Here is a 14,378-nt window from a genome sequence, read left to right as displayed (position 1 = left end):
AAGTGGGGCCTCACCAAATATTTCTCCTGGGTTTTCCTTCCATACTCATCTCTCCAGACCTCGGGGAGGCTCATTGTCTGTGCACGTTGACCAGCAATTTAATTTGGTTTAGGGTCCTTTCTATGGGAGCTCCGCCTGGAGACGTCTTGGGTGGTCGGTGGTGAATGGTTTGGGCATCTGGGAGAAGGACACTTAGAACAACCATTTCTGGTGCTGTAGAGTAGGATGAGAAAGCTTCCACCTCACGTGTGGGCCATAATAATTGCCAACGTGGTCCCACTGACCTCGAACACGGTGGAGAGACTGGATAGGAAGTGGAACGATGGACATTTGGGGTTCAGTTTCATGCTGTGTCACACTCAATTGCTAGATGACAAGACCGTGATTGAAATGGAAGAGGAGATAAGAAGGACTCGCTGAGGTGGGGAACATGAGGAAAAAGTAACTAGCTCAGAAAGATGAGACATACGAGAGCCTCTGCGTCACTCTGGAGCTGCAGGAAGGAGCAGGACAATGTCACGGCTCCAAGGAGAGTTGCTCAAAGGAAGAGCTTGTAGGAAGCAGCTGAGCGTGGAGCTTTTCCATTAGAGAGATCCTTAAAATCCCCACATGGACAGGGTTGGAGAAGTTTTAGTAATTCCCTAGCTTCAATCTCCCCCTCCCCACTTTAAATTTGAAGTGACTCACTCCTCATCATGCCAATGACCTTTCAAAAAGATGGACTGGAATCCAAGTCCACTGGACTCCAAGTGATCCTCCCTTGGGGGTTATTTTGAGTCTGGGAGGTAGTTTCAACCTGAATTGTTATTTCGGGAATAAAGCAAGCTTCACAGTCCATAGACAGGCCCTGGATCAGGCAGGACCCATGGAAACCGGATTCCTGTGCTATTCAGTGTTAAAATAGACCAAGAAACAAAGTCCCCTTCCTTCATGTGCCGACAGTGCTCCCAGCTTAATTTGGAGCATCAATTTAGAGGTGTCTGACACATTCTCTGCTCAGGAGCTGTGTTGACAAAGATAGAAGACGACACGGGGTGAGGCCTTCTCAGCTCAAAATCTGTAAGTTGAAACCCATGGTAGGTCCTGGTAGGAGCAGTTGCGGCTTCTATTTAGGAGAAATTCTGTGTGTTTCTTGCTCGGGATCTGGCTCTGTTTTTTCTACCTCAAGAGCCTACAACTGGAGCTTCGATAAGAGAAGAGAGCAGTTCCCAAAACAGGTTCAGGGCTGGGGCAGTGAGAACTTGAGGCAAGAAAATCCAGCGGTTCTCCAACTATTTCGTGGCAATTTTCTTAGTGGCAACTTAAGAAATGCAACCGTTTCCTATGATAGAGTAACTGCTGCTGAGAGTGGGCGATTTAAGCCCGGGCCTGGCAAGTGGAGCGGGACTTGGGCGTGTCCCTGGGTCTGCGGTGTCGCGCGCCCCCTGCTGGCCGCCGGGCCCAGAACAAGGCACGCGCTGGGGAAGCGAAAGCGAAAGGCGCGGGGAGCCGGGACGCCCCGGCCCGGAGAGCATCGCCCGCAGATCGAGGGGAGACAACGTTGAGACAGTGCGAGGGGGTTCCCAGCTCAGCCCTCCGCACTTAAAGGAAAGACCCCTGGAGCTGCATCGCAGAAGCCGCCGCTGGTGAGTGGGGCGGGTGGAAGTCTGGAGCGCTAAGGGGACGCAGCCCACCTACCGCCTCCCCCGCTCGGTGTACGGTGATTCCTGTCCCTAAGGGGACGCAGCCCACCTACCGCCTCCCCCGCTCGGTGTACGGTGATTCCTACGGGGAAGCGAGGGAGCGAGGCAGGGACCGCCCGGCCGCCCGCTGGAACACGGCGGCGGCTGGCAGAGGACTGGGGCGGGGGTTGGGGGGAGGGTAATGGGACTTTTTTTTTTTTTTTTTTTTTTTTAAGATGAGGCTGCAGGTGGTCAGGCTTCCCAGCGCCTTCGGTCAGGCCGAATGCCTTGGGTCCTAGGAGGGAGCACAGGGTACTCAGGGTAGGGTTGGGTAAATCGAGTGAGAAGCCCATGGGCGCGTTGGGAGGAGTGGGAATGGGGGCGGGAGTAGCGCCGAGGACTGGGACTCCACCCCTGGCACTTCTCCCCTTCTCCCCACAGACCACGCCATGCGGCTCCCTGACCTGAGACCCTGGGCCGCCCTACTGCTGGCAGACTCGGCCTTACTCTGGCTGCTGCAGGGACCTCTGGCGGCCGTGCTTCCTCGAGGGCTTCCAGGCCTGTGGCTGGAGGGCATCTTGCGACTTGGAGGGCTTTGGTGGCTGCTGAGGCTGGGAGGGCTGCTGGGATATGTGGGGACACTGCTGTGCCCCCTCTGCCTGGTGATACCCTTCTTTCTCTCCTTGAGGGCCCTGGTCCCAGGAGCCTTGAGTGCTCCCCCAGCCAGAGTGGCTTCAGCCCCTTGGAGCTGGCTGCTGCTGGGGTCCGGGGCTGCGGGGCTCAGCTGGGCAGTGTGGGCTGTGCTGAGTCCTCCAGGAGCCCAGGAGAAGAAGGAGGACCAGGAGAACAACAGAGCTTTGATGTGGAGGTTGCTGAAGCTCTCCTGGCCGGACTGGCCTTTCCTGGCTGCTGCCTTCTTCTTTCTTGTCCTTGCCGTGTTGGGTGAGTCAGGAGAGGGCGCAGTGAATTGGAGGTGGGAAAAGGCCCTTGGCAGCAGCCCATTCACTGTGGTCCTCATGTCTTTTGCAGGTGAGACACTAATCCCTTACTATTCTGGCCTCGTGATTGACATCCTGGGGGGTGATTTTGACCCTGATGCCTTTGTCAGCGCCATCTTGTTCATGAGTCTTTTCTCCGTTGGGAGGTAGGTGATGGGTGATTTGCTGGCTTCAGGTGTTGACAGGGGCCCTCACTTTCCTAACTCTGTTTTCAGACCATTTTGTGCACAAGGCACAAAATACTTAAACTAAAATCTGCATGTGTTTACTCATTCGCCAGTCTGTTTCATACATCCATTCATTTATGCCTTCATTCACCAAGTAGCACCAACATCTTCAAAGTTTATATTATATCATTGCTACAGATATGAGTGATCTAGAACAAAACGTGTCTGTATGTCAAACAGAATGTCCCTCGGTTGCCTCTCAACAAATTTTTAAAATTTTTAAATTTTTATTTATTTTTTTGCTTTTTAGGGCCGCACCCGTAGCATGTGGAGGTTCCCAGGCTAGGGGTCCAGTCGGAGCTACAGCTGCGGGTGTACATACACCACAGCCACAGCAACAGCATCTGAGCCTCCTCTGTGACCTACATCACAGCTCATGGCAATGCGGGATCCTTAACCCCCTGAGCAAGGCCAGGGATCGAACCCTCAACCTCATGGTTCCTAGTCGGATTCATTTCCACTGTGCCATGACGGGAACGCCAGCTTCTCAACATTTTTATCTGCGCAAACTTCCATTTCTCTTTTCTGTCTCCCACCTCTCACCCTGTATTTTTTTTCCCCACAGTTATCCTGTTGTCAGAATGAGCATGTTTCTTCCTCTTGACCCTTCTTCCCTAATTCGTCTTGTCAGTTCTGGAAGATCTTATTCTGAGGCTTGTCACCTTCCTTTTCAGCGTCTTTACTCTTTTCCACTTTATTGCTTTCCCCTCTCTTTTTAGACTTACCCAAGGGTCTGCTGTCTACAGACTAACTCACTCACTAACGAGTGACTTGATAGGGCTGGAACTAGGATGGGGTGAGTGAGACACCTGGGGTGAGAAATCTAAAGAGAGCTTATTCTCAGAGTTCTGCAAGTGCTTCACTAGCATTACCCTAATATCAGCTGGGGGCTTGATTCTCTCCTTTGTTATGGTCCTACTTCATTTAGAATCCCTCAAAAGCCAATCATTATTCCATACTTGCTACTCTTTGCTGAAACTGATTTCTCAAAAGTGAATTTCTTACTGGGAGTTCCCGTTGTGGCTCAGCGGTAATGAATCCGACTGGCATCCATGAGGTTGCGGGTTCGATCCCTGGCCTCAATCAGTGGGTTAAGGATCAGGCGTTGCTGGGAACTGTGGTGTAGGTCACAGACACGGCTCGGATCCTGCGTGCTTGTGGCATCAGAACAATCTCTTATGAGTGAGCTCTTACTTCAGGTAGCTTTTGAACTTCCTCTTTTTCCCAGTCCCTCTACCTCCCCTGGAGAACCATTCTCCACTGAACCCTTAATTATGGACTTTTCTCATGACTCGGTTCTCTGATCTTTAAGACCATTTTTGCTCTTGAGCTTACTCAGCTCCCCTCTGCAGGTGAGTCCCAGATGCGCATCTCCTTGCCCAGCTCCAGTCTTGTAATCCAGTGGCCCCCTTCATGTTCCCATTGGACGGCTCACTGTCATCTCGGACTCCACACACCCAGGGTTCCAGATCCATCCCATTCCCCCCGGTCTCCTTGAAAGTGCTCCCTCTTCTTATTCCCATTCATGAGCCCATCCATATCCTAGGCTCCAAGCACTGCACCGACAAGGCCTTTCTCATGTTCAAACAGTAGCCCTGGCGTTTTCCACACTCCACATGTGCTCCTCTGGCTCCTTTCTCTCCATTCTCACTGTCATCGCCAAAGTCCAAACCTCATCATTTTATGTCTGACTATCCCAACAGCCTTTGAAACGTGGCAACTAGATTTGTATTAGAAGCCCTGTTTTGTAAAATTCCTGCCTCTGTGCATTTACCTTTTTTCCTTTATGTTTTATTGCAAACATGTGCATGGTCTAAGAGGAATTCCTCACCCCCAAGGACAATGGGGGCGGCAGGGAGGGGGGGAACAGCATGATCCCAGGGCTCTGGAGAGTGGGAGGGCCAGGAGTTCATTGCTGCAGGTCCCACAAAAAAGTCTGTGGGAGGAATTTCCATTGTGGCTCAGGGGTTAAGAACCTGGCTAGTATCCATGAGGATACTAGCCTTGCTCAGTGGGTTAAGGATCCGGTATTGCCGTGAGCTGTGGTGTTGGTGGCAGATGGGGCTTAGATCCCGAGCTGCTATGACTGTGGCGTAGGCCAGCAGCTGAAGCTCTGATTTGACCCCTAGCCTGGGAACCTCCAAATGCTGCAGGTGCGGCCCCACACAATAAATAAATAAATAAATAAATAAATAAATAAATAAATAAATAAATAAATAGGAAAGGTGTGCAGAAATAGGAAGAAGAATATTGGGGGCAGGGAGGAAAGGGAGCAAGACCCAGGGGAGGGCAGAGGGATGGCCCTGAGGGAGGCCAGGTCAGAAGCATCTTCACAGCATCTTTCCACCCCATCATACTGTTCGCTTGTGTGTAGCGCAGAGTGAGCCCCATCAATACTGGTCATAATTAGAATTTTGTTCTCACAGCTGGCTCACGGTGTCCTCTTTTTTCTTCCTCTGTTTATTCCTGCCCCGCCTGTCTCCCTCTCTCTTACCTGTTCCTCTTTTGCCTCTGGTGGTATGCATCCCCCCCACCCCCCAACTTTCTATTTCTTTTCATTCTCTGCTTTTCTCCTCTGCTTCTCTCCCTCCCTCCCCCCTGCATCTCTGTCCGCTTGGTCCTCCGCCCCCTTCCCTCCCTGTAGCTCACTGTCCGCTGGCTGCCGGGGAAGCGCCTTCACCCTCGTCATGTCCAGGATCAATCTGCGTGTCCGGGAGCAGCTTTTCTCCTCCCTCCTGCACCAGGACCTGGCTTTCTTCCAGGAGACTAAGACAGGTGGGGCCTGGGGTCCAGGGCTGGGGATCCCCTGCACCTGCCCTGCCCCTCGGCTCCCCTGTCCTGCCTGCATCCCTGGCACCAGGGCCTGGAGCTACTTTTCTCTCATTTGGGACAATGTAGTGAGGCAGCCGCCCCCACTTGTCTCTCTGCAAGGGAGAAGGGGGCTGCGGGAGGTCGGGAGGTCAGGAGTGAGCAGAGTTTGCATTGCAACACGCAGCTTCCACACCTGCTCTTTCCCTCCCAGGGGAGCTGAATTCACGGCTGAGCTCGGACACCAAACTGATGAGTCTCTGGCTTCCTCTGAATGCCAACGTGCTCTTGCGCAGCCTGGTCAAGGTGCTGGGACTCTTCGGCTTCATGCTCAGCTTGTCGCCTCGACTCACCCTCCTCTCTCTGCTCCAGATGCCTCTCACGATAGCGGCTGAGAAGGTGTACAATGCCCGCCATCTGGTAAGTGTGGATGCTGGCGAACCCCCCAGGGGAATAAAGGCAGGAGTTCTGGCAGGCTTCAGAAGGCCCACGACCCCTGAGGGGGAGAGGGAGGGGGAGAGGGGGAGGGGAGGGGGAGGAGGAGGGGGGAGAGAGAGAAGGAGACCACATTTTATGGGGAGAGAATAATCTTCTCATCAGATTTGCAAAGCTGTCTATACCCATCTTCCCCAGAAAAGATTAAAGATGCCATCTTAGGAGTTCCCACTATGGCTCAGTGGTAATGAACCCAACTAGTATCCCTGAGGACGTGGGTTTGATCTCTGGCCTCTCTCAGTGCGTCAAGCATCCGGTGTTGCCCTGAGCTGTGGTGTAGGTCGCAGATGTGGCTCGGATCCCATGTGGCTGTGGCTGTGGCTGGCAGCTGCAGCTCTGATTCGATTCTTAGCCTGGGAACTTCCATGTGCCTGGGTGCTGGCCTAAGAAGCCAAAAAAAAAAAAAAAAAAAGAGCCATTCCAGAGGGTTTAAAATAGAGTTTTTCCTTTACTTCAGCAGAAGGACTTTGAGGGGAGCATAGAGAATATTCCCTGCCAGCAGTTAAGTCCTGAGTCTGAATGTCAGCTCTACCTCCTCTCTCTAGTTTTAAAAAATTGTGATAAAGTATACATAACATAAAATTGACAGTTTTTAAAACCACTTTTACATGTGCCATTTTAGTGGCATTAAATATCCTGTTTTGCACCTGTCACCATTCTCCATCTCCAGAACTTTTCTCGTATCATCCCTGACTGAAGCATGGTACCCACTAAACATGGGCAAGGTCCCCATTTCCCCCTCCCCCCAGCCCCTGGCCACCACCTTCTGATTTCTGTCTCTCTGAGTTTAATTACTTTAGGTCCATGTTAGCCGGGCTTTTTCTGACTGGCTTCTTTCACTTAGCATAATGGCTTCCATGGTGTAGCCCGTGTCGGGATCTCCTTCCTTTGTAAAGCTGAATCGTATTACATTATATGTGTATATCACTTTTTTGCTTGTCTGCTTGTCTGTTGATGGATGCTGGGGCTCTGTCCACCTTTTGACTCTTATGCATAATGCTGCTGTGCACATGGGTGTACAAATATTTCTTCAAGCCTCAATTTCAGTTCCTTCAAGTGTAAACCCAGAAGTAGAAGTGCTGTATCGTTTGTTAATTCTATTTTTAATTTTTTGAAGAGCTGTCATACTGTTTTCCGCAGTAGCTGCAGCATTTTACATTCCTGCCAGCGGTACACAAGGGTTTCTCTCACCTTCTCATCAACACATAGCTTCTGTTGTTTAAAAATTCTTATTATTTTTAGTATCTCCCTAGTCCTTATTGATCTTATAACTGGAAGTTTGTACCTTTGACCACCTTCTCCGATTCCCCCACCCCCTCCCCTCACCTCTGGTAATGATGTTCTACAAGTTTGATTTTTTTTTTGCTTTGCCTTTTTTTTTTCCGATTTCCACATATAAATGAATCATACAGTTTTTGTCTTTCTCTGTCTGACTTATTTCACTTAGAAGAATGCTCTCAAGGTCCATCCGTGTGGTTGAAAATGGCAAGATTTCCTTCTTTTTATGGCTGAATAACATTCCATGGTATATTTATACTACTTTTTTTTTTAGTTTTTATGTTTTCTATTATAGGTGATATACATTGTTCTGTCAATTTCTGCGATACAGCAAAGTGACCCAGTCACTCACTCACTCACACACACACACAAAACATTCTTTTTCTCACATTATCCTCCATCATGTTATACCACTTTTAAAAATAAAGCTGTCCTAAGGGTTGTGAGGTATTTCATTAAGGCTTTAACTTTTCCCCAATGATCAGTGATACGGAGCGTCTTTTCATGTGTTTATTGACCATTTTAATATCGTTTTTGGAGAAATATCTACTCAAGTTCTTTGCTCATTTTCAAATTGGTTGTTTTTAAATCACTGGCTTGTAGGAATTCTTTATGTTAATTTAGGTATCAACCTTTTATCTCACATATGATCTGCAAATGTTTCCTTCTATTCTCTGGTTTTCCTTTTCACTCTATGGATAAACAGAGTCCTTTGATGCACAACTGTTTTTAATTTTGATGAAGTTCAGTATACTTATTTTTTTGGGGGGGCGGTGCTTTGGTGTCACATTCAAGAAATCAATGCCAGTCTAGTCTTGTGAATCTTTCCCCCCATGTTTTCTTCTCAGAGTGTTATGGTTTTAGCACTTATATTTAGGTCTTTGGTCCATTTTGAGCTGGAGCTCCACCTTCTGTTAATCAGCTGTGGCTCCTTGGGAAAACTACCCCTTCGTTCTTCATTCAGATCCTGGGGTTGGTGTGAATCACCTCAAATGAAGGTTAAAAAAAAGTCGGTCTGTATCCTCCACCCCCTAGTACTGAGAGCTCAGTAATGTCTCGTTCCCTCCTTCCTTCACTGTCATGATCTTTTCTGGAAAGAAATGTAAGGAAACAGGAAAGAAGAGGGTTTAGTATTTCCAGGTAGATTGAGGGAGCATCCCAAGGCCTGGAATGAGACATGGGGGTCTGTTCTCTCCTGCCAAAGTCACCCCTTCCATCCTCTGCCCCGTTTTCCCAGGCAGTGCTTCGAGAGATCCAGGATGCAGTGGCAAGAGCAGGGCAGGTGGTGCGGGAGGCTGTGGGAGACCTGCAGACTGTGCGCAGTTTTGGGGCCGAGGAGGAAGAAGTCTGTCGCTATAAGGAGGCCCTGGAACGATGCCGGCAGCTGTGGTGGCGAAGAGACCTGGAACAGGCCCTCTACCTGCTCTTAAGAAGGGTGAGGAAGCTGGGGGAAGGGCCCAGGGAGGGGCAAGGGAAAGCAGGGGTCCTGGTCCTACAGCTGCTCCTGGGGACCCTGCCGCTTACTGGCAGGGAGGGCAGGGAATGGAAGGTTCTCAGGCTCCCCTTTCTTCTCCCTCCAGATGCTGGAGTTGGCAATGAAGGTGCTGTTGCTGAGCTGTGGGCTGCAGCAGATCCTGGCTGGGGACCTCACCCAGGGTGGGCTGCTCTCCTTTCTGCTCTACCAGGAAAACATGGGCTCCTATGTGCACGTGAGTTGGGATCTGTGCAGGCTGTCTTTTTCCCCTTAAAAAAACCCCTGAAATAAGCCCAACTTATTGGTTATGGAGAATTTCAAACATAGGCCAAAAAAAAAAAAAAAGCTATAATGAACCCCCATGTACTTAGCATCTGTTTTAACAATTATCAACTGATGGCCAATCTTAATCCATCTTAAACCCATCCACTTCCCCTCGCCCATGTTATTTTGAAGCAAATCCAAGAAATGGTTTCATTTATAAATATGTATCCCTAAATGCAAACATTAAAATATATAACCACAAAGCCATGATCACACCAGAAAAGTTAACAGTAGCGTCATCAGTCAGTGGTCAAATTTCCGCGTGTCTCTTAGAGGTAGGAGAAGTGTATACACTGAGTCGATGTCTTTCTCTCTCTCATCTGTGGGGGCACCATCCACCAGTGCTCAGGGTCCGTCACATTACTGGGGGCTGCAAAACAGTGACCCTCGCCATTCCCTCCTTCATTAGCGGGGGTTCATCTCTCAAGGGAGACGTCTCCTCATCTACTGTGTGGTTCCCAGGGGTGCAGTTTGATGAAGAAAGGCAGAATGAGCATTCAGCTCCTTGCCTATAATTACCAGCTTCCAAAAATAATTAGTTCCTGCATCTTGGGCTTTATTTGATAATTTTCGTGGACATTTGTTAAACATCGTTATGTTGGAGAGCTGCGTGGGAGGCACTCTGGGGGCTACAAAGATGAGGTGGGCACAGCGCCTGCCTTTAAGGAGTCCCCTGTCTCATCAGGCAGAGCTGTGTAGGGGTCACAGGGACCAGTCCCTGGACAGGTCTGGGGTGGGAGGAACACTGTGTGGGAGGAGTGTGGATGTCTCCTTCCTTTATGCTGCAAATTGGAGTAATGGGGGATTGGGGCTGATGTTAAATTCCATCTGCATTGCACATTTAAAGGTGGGGAATCTTTTCAGATGAGGGAGAGGCATGGCAGGGGCAGTGTGGGGCAGGGAGTGCATGAGGAGGGGAGAGGTAGGTTTTCTGGGGAGCTGCCTCTGATTGGCTGACCCCTGCGTTCCTGTTTTCCAGACCCTGGTATATGTGTTTGGGGATATGCTGAGCAACGTGGGGGCTGCAGAGAAGGTTTTCTACTACCTGGACAGACAGCCAGATCTGCCTCCACCTGGGACATTGGCCCCTTCCACTCTGAAGGGGGTGGTGAAATTCCAAGGCGTCTCCTTTGCGTATCCTAACTGCCCTGACAAGCCTGTGCTCAAGGTGCTCGCCATAGGCCACAGGGAGGGGACCTGGGGCCCTGGCTCCCTGTGTGACCAGGCATCATGGACTGTGATGATTTACCTCTGAGAAGCTGATCTTACTCTGATAGAAAAGGGGAGGTGGGGAGTTCCTGTGGTGGCTCAGTGGTTAATGAATCCGACTGGTATCCTTGAGGACACAGGTTCAATGCTTGGCCTTATTCAGTGGTTTAAGGATCCTGCGTTGCTGTGAGCTCTGGCCATCAGCTACAGCTCTGATTTGACCCCTAGTCTGGGAACTCCAAACTCTGCAAGTATGGCACTAAAAAGCCCCCCCAAAAAAAAGAAAGAAAAGAAAAAAGAAAAGGGGAGGGGGGAGTTTCCTGGTGGCTCAGCAGGTTAAGGATTCGTTGTTATGCCTGCTGTGGCTCGGGTCCCTGCTGTGGTGCCGGTTCTGTCCTTGGCCCAGGAACCTCTGCAGGCAGTGGGCGTGGCCAAAAAAAAAAAAAAAAAAAGGAAAACAAAAGGGGAAGGGTCTTGAGGGAGAGGAGGCAGGCCCCTAACTCCTTCTGGCTTTTCTAGGGTCTCACATTCACCCTGCATCCTGGTCAGATGACTGCTCTGGTGGGGCCCAATGGGTCTGGGAAGAGCACCGTGGCTGCCCTGCTGCAGAACCTGTACCAGCCCACGGAGGGGCAGGTGCTGCTGGACGAGGAGCCCGTCTCCGCCTATGAGCATCACTACCTGCACCAACAGGTGGGCGGGGAGGAAGGAGGGGACCAGAGATGGGAGAGAAGAAGGACGGTCGCACAGAGCCTGGGAGGAAGCGGCGGGAAGCAGCACAGGGAGTCCGTTCGGAGGCAGGCAGGCAGGCGAGGTGCCAGGGAGGGTCCTTGCCTTGCGGGTTTCCCCATGGTCTGTGTTCCCACCGCCTCCGCACAGGTGGTTTTGGTCGGGCAGGAGCCTGTGCTGTTCTCAGGGTCTGTGAGAGACAACATTGCTTATGGGCTGAGGAGCTGCAGCGATGAGAAGGTGATGGCCGCTGCCCGGGCTGCCAGGGCAGAGGAGTTCATAAACGAAATGGAGCACGGACTCTACACAGGTACCTGCAGCCAAAGGAGAACCTGGAGCTTATTCGGCCGGGCGGGGTGCGGGGCGGGGGGTGGGTGGGTGCGGGGAGGGTCTTGTCCCTGTAGCTCGGTGTTCGCGGTTTTCTTTCCTTACCTCCCATCTCCCCTCCTCGCCCACCGTCAGGAGTTCTTTAGCCTACTGTCCGCTCAGGAGCCTTTGTTCCCCGAAAGCAGGCGGGAAGTGGTGCTTCCTCCCTCTCCTCCTGAGTCTCCCTCTTCACCTCCCTCCCGGAACCGGGCCCTCATCTTCCGGACCCGAGCCTGTGGACATACCACTTGTGCCCTTGTTCCTATAGTGATCACTCGTGTCTGAGGATAGATGTTTCTCGGTTTCCACAGATGTGGGGGAGAAAGGGAACCAGCTGGCTGTGGGACAGAAGCAGCGTCTGGCCATTGCCCGGGCCCTCGTGCGGGACCCACGAGTCCTCATCCTGGACGAGGCCACCAGTGCCCTGGACGCGGAGAGCGAGCAGGCGGTGGGTACCGCGCTGGGCGGGGCAGGGGACGCGGCCCCGAGGGGTCAGCCGGTGCAGAATGGGGCAGTGGGAGGACGAATGGGCCACTAGTGGAACGAACACCTGCGCCTTCTCGCCTTCTCGGAGTGGGGCAGGATTGGAGGACAGAGTGGTGTGGGGACATCCCGGCTTCCTCCCGGCTCCCTCCTCCTCCTCCTCCAGCTGCCTTGGCCCCGCTGTCGGAGAAGCGCAGTGCACACCCTCCCTCGGGCTCTGGGCCACCTTCTCGTGTTTCATGCCTTCTTCGCCCTAAGTCACAAGAGATGGTGCCCAGTTGGGCTGTGGTGTCCATCCCATTCCTAGCTTTCTGAGGCATGGCGGTCCTCCCCCTTTAGCTGCAGGACTGGAAATCCCACGGGAACCGGACGGTGCTGGTGATCGCGCACAGGCTGCATACGGTTCAGAACGCGGACCAGATCCTGGTGCTCAAGCAGGGAGAGCTGCAGGAGCATGCGCAGCTCATGGAGGGGGAGGACCTCTACTCCTACCTGGTGCAGCAGAACCAGAGGCCGGAGGGGGGCACCCCAGAGACACTGCCCTCTTCCCAGGGCCATCTCAGTGACCCAGAGGAGCTCCTGCTTTGACTTTCCCCGGGAGCTGCTTTTGGAGCTGGAGGCATGATGGAGGTTTAGACGGAGGATACTTTTGTTAGCGCACGGGGAGTGGGGGTGGGGAGGTTGCTGTCTCTATCCAAGAACCTCATTTACTTGATGAACAGAACTTTGGTGCTGAGAAGTGTATTGTGGCATAACAAATATATTTTAAAATATTTTTTGCTTATTATATAAATAGCACACATTCATATGGAAAATTTAGACAGTATAGACAAGTTGGAAGAAGAAAAGTAAAACTAGCCGCTATTTCACATCCCAGAGGTAAAGATGGTTACTATTTTGCTGGCTGTCTTCCTGTCTTCATTGTTCTTTGAGATACATATTAACTAGTATGACTTAAATATTCATGAGACTGCTTTTCTGTATCCTTTCCCATTCCCATCAGGGTCTGAGGTTTGGGGGGAGTTAGGGTATGGAGGGCTGGAGCGCAGTTCCCTAATTAACAGTATTAGTAGAATATAGATAATAGCTGGTTTACAGAGTTTTAATATGAGTAGGAACTATGCTAAGCAGTTTGTCATATATTATCATTTTTAATCCTTATCCTCATCATATATTTGAGGTTGGTTGTCATCCCCATTTTATGGATGAGAAAACTGAATCTCTTAAGAGATTAAATCACTTTCCAAAGGTTATACAGTGGTGGAATTTGAATTTGAATCCAAGCCTGACCCCCGAGTCTTCACTCTCAACCAATAAATTACAACCCATCTTGTGTCATAATCTGCTTTATAATGAGATCGTCAGGCCCTTTTACTTCTAGCTCTGAATCTCATCTCTTCCCTCTAGCCCTGTTAACAACTTTCAATCATAGTGTTAGATGCTCTCATCTCCAAGGAGGTTCCCCTACATTGGTTCCCCTCTTCCAGCCATTCTTCACTCTTCAGGAAGTCATTTTTCTTTCTAGAAGACACCTAGGACAATGTCACTCCTGTAAAATCCTTCCAGTGTCTTCGCCGCTTTCAGATCTTCCTCAGAGACACAGGTTCTTCTAGCCCGTTTGTCTCACTCTCTCTTGTTGGATTCACCTCCATCCACGACAAACTTCCTGCCCTCCTGATGCCTCTGTGCCTTGGCATGGGGTGTGGCCTGCCATTTTCCCCAGTTCTTTAAGATTCAACTCAGGGGTGAGGTCTTCCAGGAAACCTTCCCTTCCCTCCTCAGTCTGGAGAAGGTGTCCCTCGCATGTGCTCCCATAGCTCTGCTCCTGGGGCTTACCTCTTTCACAGTCCCTCTTGGACTCCCCCCCCCCCCGTAGACCTCTGTCCTTCCACTTGACCATGAGCTCCTGCAGGGGAGGCTGTATGTCATATTAAGCTTTATATCTACTACCTGACACAGGGCTCTGTTCATAATGGATGATACATAAATGTTTGCTGGATAAATGAATAAATCTCCCTCCTCTGTCCTCATTCCAATCCTTCCTTCACATGCAAACCACTGAAAATCCAAAGCTGTACACATTACTCATTCCTGGAAGGTTCTTGCCTTTGAAGATGCCTATTTTAAGAAGCTGAAACTGTCACTTACCCAGAAGTAGCAGGTACTTTCCAGGCTAGCGATGATCTAGCCAGAACTTTTGTGGTCTTGGATTTTTTTTTTCTTCCTGGAAACTGTTGGGAGCAGGGTCAGGCCAGAGCAGGGAGTTTCTTAGACAGATAAACCTTTGCTTCATCCTGCTGCTGCCTTGCTGTTCCACATCTGCGTA

The 14,378-nt window shown here is 50.8% G+C and overlaps 1 protein-coding gene across 1 annotated transcript; it reads left to right on the top strand.

Moving 5' to 3' along the window:
• The first annotated feature begins 963 nt into the window (after nt 1-963).
• TAP2 (transporter 2, ATP binding cassette subfamily B member) lies at nt 964-14,082 on the top strand. The gene is made up of 12 exons (XM_047796023.1): nt 964-1,625; nt 2,103-2,603; nt 2,691-2,805; nt 5,531-5,661; nt 5,909-6,114; nt 8,705-8,902; nt 9,048-9,176; nt 10,245-10,433; nt 10,994-11,167; nt 11,354-11,513; nt 11,881-12,017; nt 12,392-14,082. The coding sequence occupies exons 2-12, from the start codon at nt 2,111-2,113 to the stop codon at nt 12,638-12,640; spliced, it is 2,181 nt and encodes a 726-aa protein (XP_047651979.1). The 5' UTR covers nt 964-1,625; nt 2,103-2,110; the 3' UTR covers nt 12,641-14,082.
• The last annotated feature ends 296 nt before the right edge of the window (nt 14,083-14,378 follow it).

Source organism: Phacochoerus africanus, chromosome 9 (assembly GCF_016906955.1).
Source record: "Phacochoerus africanus isolate WHEZ1 chromosome 9, ROS_Pafr_v1, whole genome shotgun sequence".
Classification (NCBI taxonomy): domain Eukaryota; kingdom Metazoa; phylum Chordata; class Mammalia; order Artiodactyla; family Suidae; genus Phacochoerus; species Phacochoerus africanus.
This window is presented reverse-complemented; position numbering and strand designations above follow the sequence as displayed.